The sequence below is a fragment of the Sinocyclocheilus anshuiensis genome, unplaced genomic scaffold, assembly GCF_001515605.1.
Source record: "Sinocyclocheilus anshuiensis isolate Anshui unplaced genomic scaffold, SAMN03320099.WGS_v1.1 scaffold817, whole genome shotgun sequence".
Classification (NCBI taxonomy): domain Eukaryota; kingdom Metazoa; phylum Chordata; class Actinopteri; order Cypriniformes; family Cyprinidae; genus Sinocyclocheilus; species Sinocyclocheilus anshuiensis.
The window spans coordinates 418,569-437,140 of record NW_015536521.1 but is presented as its reverse complement, the minus strand read 5'-3'; the positions used below and the strand labels follow the sequence as shown (position 1 = coordinate 437,140).

At 35.1% G+C, this 18,572-nt stretch overlaps 2 protein-coding genes across 2 annotated transcripts in view; one reads left to right on the top strand and one right to left on the bottom strand.

The window, feature by feature from the left end:
• rasgrp2 (RAS guanyl releasing protein 2 (calcium and DAG-regulated)) overlaps positions 1–1,785 on the bottom strand; it is a 14,042-nt gene extending 12,257 nt beyond the window's left edge. The window contains exons 1-2 of the mRNA XM_016493491.1: positions 1,587–1,785; positions 1,160–1,317 (exon numbers count right to left, since the gene is read on the bottom strand). Coding sequence (XP_016348977.1) covers positions 1,160–1,229 — 70 coding nt within the window. The 5' untranslated portion in view covers positions 1,230–1,317; positions 1,587–1,785. The remainder of the gene's footprint in view (positions 1–1,159; positions 1,318–1,586) is intronic.
• Positions 1,786–3,747: 1,962 nt separating this feature from the next.
• Positions 3,748–18,212, top strand: LOC107693760 (glycogen phosphorylase, muscle form-like). The gene is made up of 20 exons (XM_016493278.1): positions 3,748–4,050; positions 6,199–6,300; positions 6,382–6,460; positions 6,649–6,752; positions 7,697–7,828; positions 7,917–8,028; positions 8,656–8,738; positions 9,145–9,288; positions 9,411–9,503; positions 10,066–10,212; positions 11,733–11,896; positions 12,204–12,318; positions 12,472–12,573; positions 12,657–12,804; positions 13,392–13,450; positions 13,548–13,689; positions 15,615–15,822; positions 15,974–16,108; positions 17,102–17,168; positions 17,248–18,212. Exons 1-20 carry the CDS (start codon positions 3,808–3,810, stop codon positions 17,395–17,397), a joined length of 2,529 nt encoding a protein of 842 aa, XP_016348764.1. The 5' UTR covers positions 3,748–3,807; the 3' UTR covers positions 17,398–18,212.
• Positions 18,213–18,572: the final 360 nt, after the last annotated feature.

Below are 18,572 nucleotides of genomic sequence, written 5' to 3'. Positions count from 1 at the left end.
GTGCTGTCAAACGATTAATCGCGATTAATCGCATCCAAAATAAAAGTTTTTGTTTATGTAATATATGTATGTGTACTGTGTATATTTATTATGTATATATAAATACACACACATATACAGTATATATTTTGAATATATTTACATGTATATATTTATATCTATATAATTTATATTATATATAAATATATTTAATACATTTACATTTATATTTAGTCATTTAGCAGATGCTTTTATCCAATGAGTAAGTAATGACTCAACAAAAGAGCAATGATATGCAAGTGCTATAACAAGTTCTCAGTTAGCTTAATGAAGTACACGTAGCAAGTTTTTTTTGAATAGAAAAAGAATAGAGCAAGCTAGTGTTAGAGGCTTTTTTTGCTTTTGTTAATTGTATAATAAATAAAAAGAAAACAAATAGAATACAAAAAGATTAGAAAAGCTAGTGTTTTTTTTAAGAAAACAAGCAGTTAGTAAATTAATAGACTGCAAGTCTAAAAGGGACACGTTTTTTTTTTAAAGAATAGAATTAGAATAGAGTGCTAGAGTTAGAGGGTCAAATAAAGATGGAAGAGATGTGTTTTTAGAAGATGATTCTTGAAGATGGTGATATATAAACATAACATTTTTCTGAAATATATACATGCATGTGTGTGTTTTTATATATACATAATAAATATACAGTACACACATATGTTATGTAAACAAAAACGTTTATTTTGGATGCGATTAATCGCGATTAATCATTAAGTTAGCTTCAACGAGTCCAAAGCTAAAGTTCAGCTAAAAAATATCTTTGACTTTCCCACGTTAAAATGTATCAAGTAAAATTTAATAATGAATCCTTTAATGGCTTTGCAATGAAAGCATATTATGTAAAACACATTTATTTTTTACTAAGCGCACACTATTATAAGTCAGGCCTAAAATACTAAATTTTATAGTAACAGTGCTCCATTTCTCTATCCACCAGGGCGTCGAATTGGCTTGAAAAAAATTGAAGACCCCTGAGCTAGAGAAAATAACATGAGAAACACTGAAGAGGTTTGAAGAATATCAAGAAACAGACACAAATGCACACAGTTGAACAAGCCAGTGTTGTTCCAACTGGCTGATCAGAGGGTTTACACAAGAGAAGGAGGAAGCAAATATGACCACTGACCAAAGGCTTTGATGCAGGCTTCCACCAGCTCATCCACGCTGGCTGACTGATCCGATGAAACGCTCTCCATCCCTTTCTACTTCACTGTTCTCCACAGCCCCTCCTTCTCCCCCCCACTTAATTTTCCACTCCTCTCTTTGATCCCTCTCTTTTTCAGTCTGAAAACGAGACAACACCATGCACAGCAAAGGAAACAGAATCAATAAAGCAGAGAATGGTTCAGATGTGAGAGGTGTCGCTGGTTTTTCATTTTCATCAAAAGCAGACAAATCCTGGTCACACATGGATAATACGGTGGACAAGACTCATGCGGAGAAAAACAAGGTGCATAAAAGAAAAAGAAAAAAAATCAAAGATCCATAGGAACTGTTTTCAGACAACAGTAGAAGAAAAAATAAGCCTTAGAAAGATTTTCAAAGGAACTTACCCGTTGAATCCGGCATCAGTGGTCAAACAGTGATCATCTTTGAAAACAGAAGTGCTAATGAACGCTGGGCTTCAGTGGAGCCTCTCTACCCATGTACTGAAAACCACAGAGGGCCTCACTGGGGTTCACTCTGAGTACAGCTGCCTGTAGACTCAGTTTCCTGTCAGTTGAGAAATTTACAGCTGTTGCATTTCCTGTTCATAATGTTTCGAGACTTTTTTGTCACATTCACAACAAAAAGGGGTGGAGGACAAAGGGTGAGAAAAAAGAAGCTACAACTAAATTCTTAATTAATTTTTGTATTGGTTCCAGTAAAAATATCCAAATGTCTAAAAATATCTAAAGACAAACTTAGCTGAGAACCAAAACTATATAAGATACGAAGTCATGTTTCAGAGAACATATTTTGATTTATTTTTCTTCCTGTTGCAGAGTGTTTCCTCACTCGCAAATTGTTTTTTAATAAGTTTTATGCTTGAAACAAGAAATATAATATATTATCAAGAAATACACACACACACACACACACACACACGCACACACACACACACGTGTATAAATATGTTATTTTAAAACAAATTATCATAGCTTATGAAATTTTGCTTCTAAAGTAAATGTAACTTATTTTATAAATAAGAAACAAGAAATACTGTATATATTATCTATCTATCTATCTATCTATCTATATATATATATATATATATATATATATATATAATAGAAAATGATTTAATAATTGATTAAAACATTCTAGCTAATGAAATTTTGCTTAATTTAATGATAACTCTGCATGTGACTTTGTTTACTTTAATGGTAAATCAGAGCATCACAGAACTGTATATAAAGCATGGACACAAAAGTGTCCACAATCCTCACTGCTGAGGGTGTGATCAATGTGAAATTGAACAGTTGTGTTGGCTCCCCTCAGTGGCCACATAGTGTCACACATTTTAATTTCTCACTATTACAGCTATCTGGCTATTACAGAAGCTTGAATTGATATTAAAACTGAACTGTCAAATAATCAGTTTTATTGGAAATAATTAAAACATCTTTCATTTAATACATTTTGAAAGAATGTTTCAACAAAGTTAAAATCCTGAACTTGATGGAATAAAGAGAAACTAGTGTTATTTAATTTGAAATCAAATTTAAATATGATTGTGATTAGGGTATAAAAATATCCAGACTGAACTTTTTTTTTTAAATAATTTCCTATTATTATCAATATTATGTTGTCCTGTCTCATATTTATCTTGAATGTAAGCGTACATTTACATTATATTTAGTGTAAATATAACAAATTAAGTAAGATCTGGACCATTAAAGCAGATCTTGGCTAACGTATAGCGAAGATTCAAGTCTCAATTAATAGATTTATCTGGTTTAAAACAAAAAAAAATCCAGAAACTAAGGCAAAGATATCTAATAAGAACAGATACGATTTTTAATTATTTTGCAGTGCAGGGGGCTAATGAATCTTTACAAAAAAATGGCACATCTTATCCGTTCTGCTTTAAAGGATTTACTCAGGTACTGCAGGGGGTCTGCAGAGAAAAATATACCATTCTCTTTATAAAAAAAAAAAAAAAAAAAAAAAAAAAAAAGCAAATTTTTAGTAAAATGAATGAATATTAAATGACCTGATATGCATTAGCCTATATAATATAATAATGTGTAATGTGTTTTAACGTGTACAAAATGTGATTTGTTGGTCCCACGGGTTAGCTTAGAATCTGGGTCTGCAATTCTCTATTAAATAAACTGTCTATTAAGTTTGCAAAGCATTTCATAATTGAAATGCATATTAATTTAAACAAGATTGAGGATTCATGTGTGGTGCACAGCTGTTGATGCCGTTCAAATATCATGGCCTTTTAGTTGGGTCATTGCAGCTATTAATGTCTCTGGCTCGAGAGACTTCTGGATTATTGGAGTTGTAGTTTACAACTTAAAATACGTTTATTCATAATTAAATTTCACTTCTACTGTACATATTTATCAATCGCGTAAAAAAGAAAACACCGGTATCCTCATTTTCATAAAGCGTAGTTACCTTACTGAACACTTAATTGGCGGATGGCTGCACCAACCCCGCCCACTAATTAATATTCATGATGTGAACTTTAAATAAGGAGAGCTGTCAGTGTTATATGGGTGCTGTCGCGTGCGGTCTGGTGTTTACTCTCTTACTTGAACCCAAGACGAGACTGCTGTCACCATGTCTAAACCACTGTCAGACCACGACAGGAAAAAGCAGATTTCTGTGAAGGGGCTCGCCGGTGTGGAGAATGTGGCAGACCTAAAGAAAAACTATAATCGCCATCTGCATTTCACGCTGGTGAAGGACAGGAACGTATCCACCAAACGGGATTATTACTTTGCGCTCGCGCACACAGTCAGAGACCACTTAGTAGGCAGATGGATCAGAACACAGCAGAGTTATTACGAGAAAGACCCCAAAGTAAGTTCGTGCATGTTGAGGTTGCACCAAAATAAAAGCAAGTCCATGCATGAGACGACTGCACCAAAACAGAATACATTTTTTGTATGCAATTAATAACTACACGAGTCAATGAAGCTCTAATAACATTTCATGCCATTTGTGCACTCGAAGACGGTTGCAGAAGCGATTCCCTGCTTGAGCACAGCATTGTTGACCTTTTGTGACCCGAGAACTCTTAAGGTAAACTGGGATCAGCACCCTATGCAAAGTATTTTTAAAAATCAGTATTCACTTATGGGTCAACTTTTGCACGTCTTTGATAGTCTTAATATAATTTTTGCAATGATTTCAACTAGCATTAACATACAGATCTCAACTTGGGGAACATGAATTAGCATTTAAGATGATCAATAGCATGAGCTGTACATTACTAGCACAATAATGCATCTTCGGTTTATTGCGCTCTGTCATGTGCATTCATAAAGCATCTTGAATTTTGATGATTATGCTGGTGATTTTTCTTCTTTAAATAACAAAGGAACTAATGACAATATTATCATATTAACATCTACTTTATGATCTATTTCAAAGCATATTTCATTGAAATGTAACTAGAGGGACATTTGTTATATTTATAAATATAAAAACAACCAAGCAGCAGAAACCGTATAAAAAGAATGCGTCAGTATTCAGGGCATCAAAATCTGAGTCTGATGATGGGAGATGAAACCACAGCTCAGCAGCCCTGACCTTTTCCTCTCCAGTCCAGCCTGAAATCCCTGGAGGTGTCTAGGATATAAAGGTCAAAAGTTGCTCCCTAAAAGAAAGGTCACTGTAGAAACATATATGGGAGGAAGAAGTAACTTATAATTCAGCCTTATAATAAATCAGAGTTACATAAGACTATACAAACCTTTTTACAGGAAATATCATAACCAAAAATGACCTGGACTTCTTCGGAGAGTTCCATTCGGCTTCTTTTTCTGTAGGTGGACATCAGCAATAAACCTGGACTTGATCATTAAAAGCTCCAATGGGGCTCATGAAATGTGACTGCAGAAGTGATGTGAGAAACCGGTTCCATGAGTTCAAAGCTTTTGGATGCTATAAAATGGCTGGTGTGGGCAGAAGTGTGTGGTTTACCTGGACACTGCCATCTTTTTCATAGTTTAAACTGTTTTCAACATCTTGTACGACACATTGGTCTGCACTCAGACCTTCTTCATTAGCTGCTTTACAGAATAACATTACACACTCTGTAACCTTTGCTGGCGACCTCACTGCTGGTTATTTTTGCTGGACTCAAAATGCCAGTGTTACATAACACCAGTGACCTTCCCCTATCCCTGACTAGTCTGTTTCAGCCCATCGTGCCGCCACACGCCAACTCTCACCTCCACTGTCTCTTTCTCTCTCTTGCTTTTCATACCCAACACCAAAGAAAGGCCTAAAATGTCAAAGGCTACAACAGGGATGGTATCAGATTGCCATGTGTAAATGATCCCTCTGCCAGGAAGTATTAAAATAGTTTTTAAATAAAGTCTAAAAATAGTTCCCCAGCTGAGGGTGGTCCTTGGAGAGCTCGACTTGGTAACCCTAAATCAATATGTCAAAGTATATAACCATTATGTAAACAATGTTGCTGTATTTTTAATATATGTGACCCTGGACCACAAAACCAGTCATAAGGGTCAATTTTTCGGAATTGAAATTTATACATCAACTGAAAGCTGAATAAATAAGCTTTCCATTGATATATGGAAAAGGATATTTTCCAGGATAGGACGATATTTGGCCGAGATACAACTATTTGAAAATCTGGAATCTGAGGGTGCAAAAAAAATCAAAATATTGAGAAAATCGCCTTTAAAGTTGTCCAAATGAAGTTCTTAGCAATGCATATTACTAATCAAACATTAAGTTTTAATATATTTACAATAGGAAATTTACAAAATATCTTCATGGAACATGATCCTTACTTAATATCCTAATGATTTTTGGCATAAAAGAAAAATCAATCATTTTTACCCATACAATGTATTTTTGGCTATTGCTACAAACATACCCCAGTGACTTAAGACTGGTTTTGTGGTCCAGTGTCACATATGTTAAAAAATAATGAATAAAGAAAGACATATTTTGTATTATCCTTCTTGTGTCTATTAGCGTGTTTACTACCTCTCCCTGGAGTTCTACATGGGCCGTACCTTGCAGAACACTATGGTGAACCTGGCACTGGAGAATGCTTGTGATGAAGCCATGTATCAGGTAAGACTACACAATGAAGCCAGTGTAATGCTTTAGGTGATTGTTTGAAACCATTGATTCATTACATACATTGTGCTTCAGCTGGGTCTGGATATGGAGGAGCTGCAGGAGATGGAGGAAGATGCTGGACTGGGAAATGGAGGCCTTGGTCGTCTTGCTGGTTAGTAATCTGACTTCAGGTTTGAAAGAGGAACCATCATCTTCAGTATGGATTTTTCGAAAGTCTGGAAAATATTGGAACAGCCTGTTCTTGAAAATTTCAAAGCTATAGAACTTTTCAAAGGCATGATAAATCTGTTTCTGAAAAGATGCACTCACCCTTGGTCTCGCTCTGTTTTTGTTTGTTAGCTTGCTTCCTGGACTCTATGGCTTCTCTTGGCCTGGCTGCCTACGGTTATGGCATCCGCTATGAGTTTGGTATTTTCAACCAGAAAATCTCCAGTGGCTGGCAGGTAGTTTAAGTTACCTTTAATAGTCTGACTTGATAAAATAAAAAATAAAAAAAATAATTTAAAGGTATAGTTCACCCAAAAATTTAAATTCTGTCATTGCTCACCCTCATGTCGTTCCAAACCCGTAAGACCATCGTTCATCTTCGGAACACAAATTAAGATATTTTTGATGAAATCCGAGAGCTTTCTGACTCTCCATAGACAGCAACGCAACTGACACGTTCAAGGCCCAGAAAGGTAGTAAGGAAATTATTAAAATAGTCTTTGTGACATCAGTGGTTCAACCGTAATTCTATGAAGCTACGAGAATACTTTTTGTGCGCAAAGAAAACAAAAAGATTTTATTCAACAATTTCTTCTCAGTTCAGGAGAGTACCATGCATGCGTGTGGTGCTACTGACGCAGGAGCCGGCGTTTTGATGTAGAACCCGGATGCGCTGTGCCTTGTTTTCAAGCAGAGGAATGCACACGCATGCTTCGTAGTACTGTCGTGAACGCGCATCGAGGTCTGACACGGAAGAGAAGAAATTGTTGAATAAAGTCATTATTTTTGTTTTCTTTGCACACATAAAGTATTATCGTAGCTTCATAACATTACGGTTGAACCACTGATGTCACATGGACTATTTTAACAATGTCCTTTGACTATTATGTCCTTACTACCTTTTGGAGCCTTGAACGTGTCAGTTGCGTTGCTGTCTATGCAGGGTCGGATAGCTCTCGGATTTCATCAAAAATATCTTAATTTGTGTTTCGAAGATGAACGAAGGTCTTATGGGTTTGGAACGACATGAGGTGAGTCATTAATATCAGAATTTTGATTTTAGCAACCACCCAGACCACTTTATTCACCACGCCACACAGCATATTACAACTTTATGCAGAAATATTACTTAATTACTCCGCACACATTTTGAATTTCTGATAATACTGATGATTGACAGGTGGAAGAGGCAGATGACTGGCTCCGCTATGGTAACCCGTGGGAGAAAGCACGTCCAGAATATATGCGCCCTGTGCACTTTTATGGAAGGACAGAGCATCACCCAGATGGAGTGAAATGGGTGGATACTCAGGTATAGCATCATCCCAATTCATAAAGCTGTATGTTTGTGTGTGTTAAATACTATATTCATAAACCTATTTATTAATTTTTTTCTACAGGTTGTCTTAGCTTTGCCTTATGACACCCCTGTACCCGGATACAGAAACAACATTGTAAACACCATGAGGCTGTGGTCTGCCAAGGCCCCTTGCGAGTTCAACCTGAAAGACTGTGAGTACCAGCAACAATTACTGTACAGTTACCGTACCGGACATATTGTCCGGTAGATTTTTGTGGCTGAAATCCAGTCATTCTAAAAGGAATTTATGGAAGCTTGTTTCTGCCACTGAATGAAAAAAAAGGCAGTTGTGGCTTTTTGTTGTGTGTTATAATTGTGTGTTATAAACCTGCAATAGTGAGAAATAAAGTCAGAATTACGACATATAAACTCACAATTCTGACTTTTTTTCGCAATTGGGGGAAAAAAATACTTTTCTTAAAATTGCGAGTTTATATCTCAGAATTCTGACTTTATAACTCACAATTGTCACAAATGTCAGTAAGTCAGAATTACAAGATGTAAACTCAAATGTTTTCTAATATGCAATTGTGAATTTATATCACTTTATACCTCACAATTGCAAGTTTATATCATGCAATTCTGAGAAAAAAGTCAAAATTGTGAGATAAAAAGTGGCAATTATCTTTATTTTTTATTCAGTGGTGGAAACAAGCTACCACAAGAATCCGGGTGTGAGGGCACCTTTTTGCCTGCAAAATTTTGCAATGTGACTGCACCTTGACCAGCTTAAACATTCAAGATGGTATCTGACTCGCATGTTCTCCTCCCTTCCGCAGTTAATGTCGGTGGCTACATTCAGGCCGTGCTGGACAGGAACCTGGCAGAGAACATCTCTCGTGTGCTCTACCCCAATGACAACGTCAGTAAACACACAACTGATCCTCAATTTAAATGAATAGTTCATCCGTAAATGGATATTTGGTGAATATTTACTTAACATTATGTCATCCCACATGAAAAAATACTATAGCAATTTATAGTAAATACTAGTGTTTTTGAACCATACTGTAATAAAGTACTTGAATTAATTTGTTGTGGTAATTCTATAGTTGCTGTGGTAATATAACAACTATAGTAATATAAACAAATTACTTTACCCAACTACAACTACGAAAACTTTGGCTTTCAAGCTGTAAAAAAGGACACATCAAAAAACATAGCATTCAAAAAATCTCTCGGTCAACTACTCCTTTAAGGACAGCCATAGTTTCATCACATGGGTTTTACATACCTGCCTGAAGCTTTCGGTCCCTGTCGTCTTGTAGTTTTTTGAGGGTAAGGAGCTCAGATTGAAGCAGGAGTACTTTGTAGTGGCTGCGACTCTCCAAGACATCATCCGCCGCTTCAAGGCCTCCAAGTTCGGCTCCAGGGATATCGTGCGCACGGACTTCAGCACTCTGCCTGACAAGGTTGGCATATCTAAATATCTTCTAAAGTCTCACTGAAAGATGTTTGTCTTGAAGTTGAAGGATGTAGGTGTCACAGCTCTGCTCTTTGACATTACTCTCTCTTTTTGTTTGGCTGCTTTCAGGTGGCCATTCAGCTGAACGACACTCACCCTGCCTTAGCTATCCCGGAGCTGATGAGAGTACTGATTGACGAAGAGAAACTACCATGGGACAAGGTCCGACTGTAAACATAATTGAATCATTCCTTTATTTAGTTATATATAGCACTGAATGACTCGTAACACTAGAGGGTGACAGAGTACAAATAAGCTCAGTCTCAAAAATCGTTCTGAACATCATTACGTTCAGTTTTTTGTTTTGTTATGCGTTACATTATTTGTGTCAAAGTGTTAAAAAGTTGCTCTTAAAGGAATAGTTCACCCCAAAATGAAAATTTTCCCATCATTTACTCACCCTCATATCGTTCCAAACCTGTATAAGTTTCTTTCTTGTTGAACACAAAAGTAGATATTTTGAAGAACAAAACAGTTGTTGGCCATCATTGACTTCCATAGTGGGGGAAAAATACTATGGAAGTCAATGGGGGCCATCAACTGCATTCTTCAAAATATCTTCTTTCATGTTCAACATAAAGAAATTCATACAGGTTTGGAACGACATGAGGGTAAGTAAATGAGGACAACATTTTCATTTTGGGGTGAACTATTCCTTCGATACAAATGAAGTCTACTGGATAAGTTGTAAGGCAAACTGTGTTGATTTCCTCACTCTCTGCAGGCATGGGACATCTGTATCAAGACCTGCGCTTACACCAATCACACTGTGCTGCCTGAGGCTCTGGAACGCTGGCCTATCGACCTCTTCCAGACCCTGCTGCCACGGCACCTCGAGATCATCTACGAAATAAATCGCCGCCATCTGGAGGTCCGACTTCAACAGAGCACAAAACTAGAACACATTTTTACACTGAAAATTGTGGTCAAGATTTGGCTGATTTGATGCAGGCAAAAGCATGTTTCTTTAATAGCCATCCAAAAGTATCCTCTATATCTATATATATATATATATAGATATATATATCTATATATATCTATATATATATATATATCTATATCTATATATACAGTGGGTACGGATATATATATACATGTATATACATATATATATATACATGTATATACATATATATATATACATGTATATACATATATATATATACATGTATATACATATATATATATACATGTATATACATATATATATATACATGTATATACATATATATATATACATGTATATACATATATATATATACATGTATATACATATATATATATACATGTATATACATATATATATATACATGTATATACATATATATATATACATGTATATACATATATATATATACATGTATATACATATATATATATACATGTATATACATATATATATATACATGTATATACATATATATATATACATGTATATACATATATATATATACATGTATATACATATATATATATACATGTATATACATATATATATATACATGTATATACATATATATATATACATGTATATACATATATATATATACATGTATATACATATATATATATACATGTATATACATATATATATATACATGTATATACATATATATATATACATGTATATACATATATATATATACATGTATATACATATATATATATACATGTATATACATATATATATATACATGTATATACATATATATATATCACTGTATATACATATATATATATACATACATATACATACATATACATACATACACATACATACACATACATACACATACATACATATATATACACACACACTACCGTTCAAAAGTTTGGGATCAGTAAGGTTTTTTTATATTTTTTACCGAAGTTTCTTGTGCTCATCGAGGCTGTATTTATTTGACCAAAAATACAGAAAAAAACCCAAAAAAAAAAAAAATTATACTTTTATTCAATGAAGACGCATTTAATTTCTGAAAAGTGACAGTAAAGACTTTTACAATAAAAAATAGAAGGAATTTCAAATAAACACTGTTCGTTTGAACTTTCAATTAATGAAAGAATCCTGAAAAAAATGTATCACAATTTACACAAAAATATTAAGCAGCACAGCATTTTAAACATTTTTCTTGAGCACCAAATCAGAATATTAGAATGGTTTCTGAACGATCATGTGACACTAAAGACTGGAGTAAGGGCAGTAGAATAGAAAAGTTATTTTAAATTGTAATAATATTTAACAATATTTTTTTCCCATCGAAAACAAAGGTTTACCAACCAAGTTAGAACGGTAGCGAATAAATCATAATACCAATCCTAAAAGATGCCATAACTGCAAAAAGTGTTTTGTGAGTGTGTTGTATACAGAACCCATTCTGTTTGTTGTTGTAGCGTGTGTCCTCTCGTTACCCCGGTGATATGGACCGCTTGTGCCGCATGTCTCTCATTGAGGAGGGCGGACAGAAGAGAGTCAACATGGCTCATCTGTGCATCGTCGGCTCTCATGCAGTCAACGGTGTGGCACGAATCCACTCGGACATCCTCAAAGCTACCGTGTATGTATTCAAACACACCATGTTAGTCAGATATCTCCATGCATTCACATGGTACATGCCATTTCACACTTGATTCCTCAACAGACTGAAATTCAAGTCATCAGAATCAGATCATTATGTTAGTGAACTGAACTGGTGAACAAATTGTTCTGTTTACACAAAATGGACTGAACGATTTGTTGCTGAATTGCTCCTACTGACTCAATCACCCGGTCACAGTCATTCTCAGTGAATAATTGACTTCTACTGGTTTTGAATGGCATGAGTAGGATGAGTAAATAATGATTACTATTCATGTACTAAATAGATTCAAAGACTTCTATGAGATGGACCCACACAAGTTCCAGAACAAAACCAATGGTATCACCCCTCGCCGTTGGTTGGTGATGTGCAACCCTGGTCTGGCTGAGGTCATTGCAGAGGTTGGTGCAGTCATTCATAACATAACTGACAGAACCCCAGACTGTCAGCAGAACTGTGTGTGCACTAATTGTAGTTTTATATAATGTACAATCAATGTCATGGTGTGATAGCCTTATTCCTGCTCTGAATTCTTTGGCTTGCTCACATGTTAGAGAATCGGAGAGGACTTCATCCGCGACTTGGATCAACTGAAAAAGCTTTGTGATTTCGTGAATGACGAGGCTTTTATTCGAGATATCGCCAAAGTTAAACAGGTTAGAAGAAAGGATATGCGGCACATATCAATGGCCCAGTAGGTTTGGAATTTAAAAATGATTTAAGTTCTCGCCTTTTCTAGGAGAACAAGATGAAGTTCGCTGTGCACCTGGAAGAACACTACAAAGTAAAGATCAACCCCAACTCAATGTTTGACATTCAGGTGAAGAGAATCCATGAGTATAAGAGGCAGCTGCTCAACTGTCTGCACATTATCACTTTCTACAACCGTGAGTGACTCCTGCACTTTCATTCCTTTGTGTCCTTTCTCACTATCACTGTTAATCAAGGATGTTTTCTCTTAGGAGAATTTTTTATCATTTTTGGATTTCACTATCACTTTTAGCCAGGAGTGAGAAAACAATCATGAAAAATAATGAAAATACCATAAAATATAATAACAATATTTGGCCCCCATCCCACTATTGCTATCAGTCAAGGGTATTTTCTCCCACGAGAATTTTTAAACATTTTTGGAAGAGAAAGCAAGCATTAATAAATAATTGATATTAAATACCATAAAATCAAATAACAATATTTGTCCCCTTCTCCTTATTGCTATTAGCCAGGGGTGTTTTTCTAAGAGGAGAATTTTAAAACTTTTTTGGAAAAGCAAATAAGAATAAATTAATGACTGATTTATTGATTTATAAAAAAGTTAAAATAAAATAAATGAACAAATAACCGTAACATAAAATAAAAATATTTTGCAAAAATAAAATGTAACACTGTCAAACACACACATCATCAGATAAAGCTGTAGAAGGTTTAGAGGGAGGTATTATGACATTTTTTGGGTGTTACTTCTACTGTGCAGGCATCAAGAAAGAGCCTAACAAGCAGTGGACCCCAAGAACAATTATGATTGGAGGAAAGGTGATCTTACCATGTCGTATGATTTAAATGCAGTCAGATGTTTATTTAATTCTGTTGTTGAGTTTCTGATGATTATGTTATGCTCAATTCTTCCCAGGCTGCTCCAGGCTACCACACAGCTAAAATGATCATTCGTCTCATCACAGCTATTGGTGAGGTGGTCAACAATGACCCTGTAGTGGGCGACCGCCTCAAAGTCATTTTCCTGGAGAACTACAGAGTCACTCTTGCTGAAAAAGGTGCCAAATTACAACATATGCGAACCACATATGCAACTAATTTAAAATGTTTTTAAGTAATTTTATTTGTTTTATTTTTTATTTAATTTAATTTAAGTGTTGATAATTAGAGACAAGCTTTACTACCAGTGTTATTTTAGTATCATTGAGATACATTAATATTTTAGTTATATTAATATTTTGAATTATTATTATTTTTATTTTTATATGTGACCCTGGACCACAAAACCAGTCTTAAGTCGCTGGGGTATATTTGTAGCAATAGCCAAAAAAAAAAACATTGTATGGGTCAAAATGATCAATTTTTCTTTTATGCCAAAAATCATTAGGATATTAAGTAAAGATCATGTTCCATGAAGATATTTTGTAAATTTCCTACCGTAAATATATCAAAACTTAATTTTTTATTAGTACTATGCATAGCTAAGAACTTCATTTGGACAACTTTAAAGGTGATTTTCTCAATATTTAGATTTTTTTGCACCCTCAGATTCCAGATTTTCAAATAGTTGTATCTCGGCCAAATACTATCCTAACAAACCATACATCAATGGAAAGCTTATTTATTCAGCTTTCAGATGATATATAAATCTCAATTTCGAGAAATTGATCCTTATGACTGGTTTTGTGGTCCAGGGTCACATATTTTATATATTTATGTATATTTATATATTTTACTTAAGTTGAAGTTTTAGTATTTGGAAGTGTTTTTGCCATTTTTATAATGTTTAAGTTAGAGCTGCACGATTCTGGATAAATTGAGAATCACTTTTTTTTGTTGTTTGTCTCAAATAGAGATCACGATTCTCCCACAATTCTGAACTAATCAAAATAATGTGACAAAATATGAATTGCTGCAGGCTATTTAAAAGCGTTTAATTAATTTAAATGAATTGTTAAATATTTTAATATATATGTATTTAAAATATGTTTAATACACCAATTTTATTATTAAAATTATGAAAAAGTGGTTTGTTTGAATGATTCAAAGGCTCATAATTACTTCATTTGTTTCATTACTGGATGAATCAGTGTTTTTGAACGAATCTCTTGAATGAATGATTCAATGACAAATACATTTTTTAACAGTCAAATGCAATCGACACAAACGTTATTTAAAGAGCCAGTTACTTTCAAAAGATGACTTGTTCTATTTTGTTCGCTACCACAGACATCAATGTTTATATCCAAACTATAAACTTTCATCCCAGTATTTCTGTGATAACATGAATGACTAAGACAGAAATAATACTGTGTAGTTGAAAAGACTGTTTGTGTAGCTGTTTCTTATCTAAACATGTAATTGTCTGCTCTCTGTGTCAGCGGCAGCACGAACGCAAATTTAAATGTTCCGGTATGAATTTTTCAAAGGTTTAATAGACACGGGTGAATCGTTGTCATTTAGAAATTAGATCGCGTGGGTGTCTGAATCGAGCAGCTTTAGGTTAAGTTTTAGTTATTTTTCTGTCAAGTTAACCTAAATGAAAATGAGAAATGTTGACTTGAGACTAGCTGAAAATAAAATAAGTTTTATATTTTATTTCAGTTAAAGTTTATTTTATTACAAGTAACGAAATGTATTTTTTAGGTACATCATTAACTTAATAGCCCTGTCTACTACAGAAACAATCTCCAACTGATATAAAATGTAATTAATAAAAATTTAAATAACATGCTGTTTAAATCATGCTGCCAGGTAGCATTGTAGCCTCTGTGGTTAATGCATAATAATTAGCTAATTAATATTCATTAGCCCAATTTTCTCTGAATAGTGACATCACTACCATCCATGTTCAGTTTCCTGCTTTAAAACTTTAAAATCACTTTAAATAATTCCACTGATACTGCCTTATTGTCACCTAAAAGTGTAAGTCATGTGATGATAAAGATTATTTGTTTTTAACATTTTTTTTTCTTTCTATCAGCGATCCCTGCGGCTGACCTTTCCGAGCAGATCTCCACAGCCGGCACTGAAGCTTCTGGAACAGGCAACATGAAGTTCATGCTGAACGGAGCTCTGACCATCGGCACCATGGATGGAGCCAATGTGGAGATGGCAGAGGAAGCAGGAGAAGACAACTTCTTCATCTTTGGCATGAGAGTGGAGGACGTAGACGCTATGGATGCTAAAGGGTTGGGAAAAAATACTAATTAAATACTAATTTTTAAAATGTACTTTTCTTAATTATTGTACTTTTGGTAGAATTTAGAGAAATAATAAACACTCACACAATGTATGTACAGTATATGACATGACCTCCTTACAATGACATCTACATGGCAGATACAATGCATCCGAGTACTACAATCATATGCCAGAGCTGAAGCAGGCCATTGACCAGATCGCAGGAGGCTTCTTCAGCCCAAAACAGCCAGACCTCTTCAAGGATATTGTCAACATGCTGATGCACCACGATAGGTAGAGAAACAAGAACAAGAAACCCATTGCCAGTCAGCACTGATAGCTTTGTGGGCAGCGTGCCGACATACAGCACCGTTGCGTTACAGGCGTCCCAAGTTCGAATCCCGACTCGAGGACCTTTCCTGATCCCGCCCCTTATCTCTCTCCCACTTTGCTTTCTGTCAGTTCTGATCTGTCCTATCATAATAAAGACAAAAATTAAATCCTTCTGTGAGATGATGTGGCTTCTTACACAGAATAAGGCACGCAACATATTTCATAGTATTTAAGCAGTGATAAAGGCATTGCATTATAAATATACTTTATTTTATTTATAATAATAAGAACTCGAATAAACCGTATATTGCCGTAGTCGTGTGTTTATTAGTCATGTTGAATCAATGAAAGCAGTTGAATCTTCTGTTTATTCAGCTGCAGCGATAGGCATTTTCTGGGTTTCTTCTGCGAGGCGTATTTGGAGTTTCAGTGCGAGAGCGCCCTCTGGCCTTTGGATGGAGATTTACTGCTGATCACAGAACCGTGCTTCACTGAAAGATACACATGACAATCGCAGCTTCTGTTGAATCGCGATCTCGATTCCATTTCGATTTATCATGCAGCCCTAAGTAATAGACACCATTGTTTTCCTGTTGCACATGGAAAACACATACAATGACCACAATAGGAATTATGTGAACAGTAAAACAATGACATTAATAATCAATATGCTTACAAAATTGTTACCAGATATGTAAGGCATCAACCCTGCAACCAATTTTTTTTTATATCTATTTTGTATTTTAACAACAACAATATATTATATAACATGGGTAGCTAATTATAACTTAAAACTCTTAAAGGAGCTTACAGACCATTTGCTGTTCAATAAAAGTCTGATTGTATGGGTTTAAGTCCATAAAAAAAAAAACTTCTGTTTTTTTTTTATTAATATAAATGATATGCTACTATAGAAAATATATGTATGTGAATAATATGTTTCTTACTGCACAGGTTCAAGGTGTTTGCTGACTATCAAGACTATATCAAATGCCAAGAAAAAGTCAGTGCTTTGTATAAGGTGAGTGCAAACTGTTACATTGCCAAACATTATGAACTTCGATGATCATGATTATTTATAATTATCTTTGCATTGACAGAAACCTAAGGAATGGACCAAGAAGGTGATCCTCAACATCGCCGGTTCAGGCAAGTTCTCCAGCGACCGCACCATCTCCCAGTACGCCCGTGAGATCTGGGGTGTAGAGCCCACTCTGGAGAAGCTTGCTGCACCTGACGACCCGAAATAAACCTCCACCTGCCCATCTTGAACCAAGAGCAGCCTGTATGATCGAGCAACACTAGATGCTCCCTCATCAAGAAACCAGTCTTGCTCTATGGCAACCCGAACGCAGTCGGACGATCATCAATCTTAAACGTTCTGTCTCATTTACTTCACAAAACAATAAATAACTTAAACAAATGTTCAACAGGTAACATCTATATCAGCATTATTCAGCAAAAACCAGGGCTGCATTTCCCAAAAGCATTGTAAGTAGATCATAGAAACTATTGGCACCAATGGTCTCTACAATCTACATAGGCTTACTATGCTTTTGGGAAACGCTCTCAATCGCATATTCAGGATAAGATGAGGAAACATCACATCCCAGAAGGTTCTTGATGTTATATTTGGGTTTTGACATTCAGTGGAGTGTGTTCCCCTGTCTGAACTGTTCAAGCACTGCATATTTGGAAAAAAAAAAAATCAAATTAAATCCAATCTCAAACGCTGTTGCATTTGGCTGCTAGTTCTTAAAGGATTAGGAACACGCTTAAAATGACAAGATTGTCAGTAATGTGTGCAAAATGGTTGGTGTAGGGGGTCACGGTTGCTTTTAAAGCGAGACAGTAAGCATTGCTCATACATACGTGTGAATTTGTGGTTGTTGCTTGTACTTCAGGTTTTTGGACTGTGTAATGTATAAAAGTCACAAAAAGCATGCACTTAAGAGTCTCATCAGCTGTTATTAATCATCATAAGCAACTATCCCAAATACAAGGCCTTTTCCAATTGTTTTTGTTAAAGAACAATGAAATTATGTAATAAACTACTAATAAACCACTTTGTTCTCTTATTTCCCACTTCTCAGTTTGTTAAGAATGAGAAGAAGTGTTATGTAAACACACACTCTTTGACCCATTCATGCTTGACACTTGAGCACTTCAGTATTTACCCACGTGTGAGACACTCTCACACGCACACAAACAGTGTTTTAAATCAGGGATCAGTTGTGCTTTATGCTGCCAATAAATATGACGTGCAGTATTATAATGGCTAACCAGCAGTGTCTAGAATCTTGGGTACTCTGCCTCAATTGCGTGAGAAATGCTAAATCCCACCTTGCACTTTCAAACTTGAGGTCATCTCACAAACTGGCAGGGGGATGCAAGAAACCGGCTCAATCTGTCACAATGTGTTTCA

Coding starts and splice junctions, on each gene's coding strand:
- LOC107693760 (XM_016493278.1), top strand. CDS start 3,808: ATGTCTAAACCACTGTCAGACCACGACAGGAAAAAGCAGATTTCTGTG. Junction 6,461..6,648: donor AGGCCTTGGTCGTCTTGCTG/GTTAGTAATCTG, acceptor TTTGTTTGTTAG/CTTGCTTCCTGGACTCTATG. Junction 8,739..9,144: donor TGCTCTACCCCAATGACAAC/GTCAGTAAACAC, acceptor GTCGTCTTGTAG/TTTTTTGAGGGTAAGGAGCT.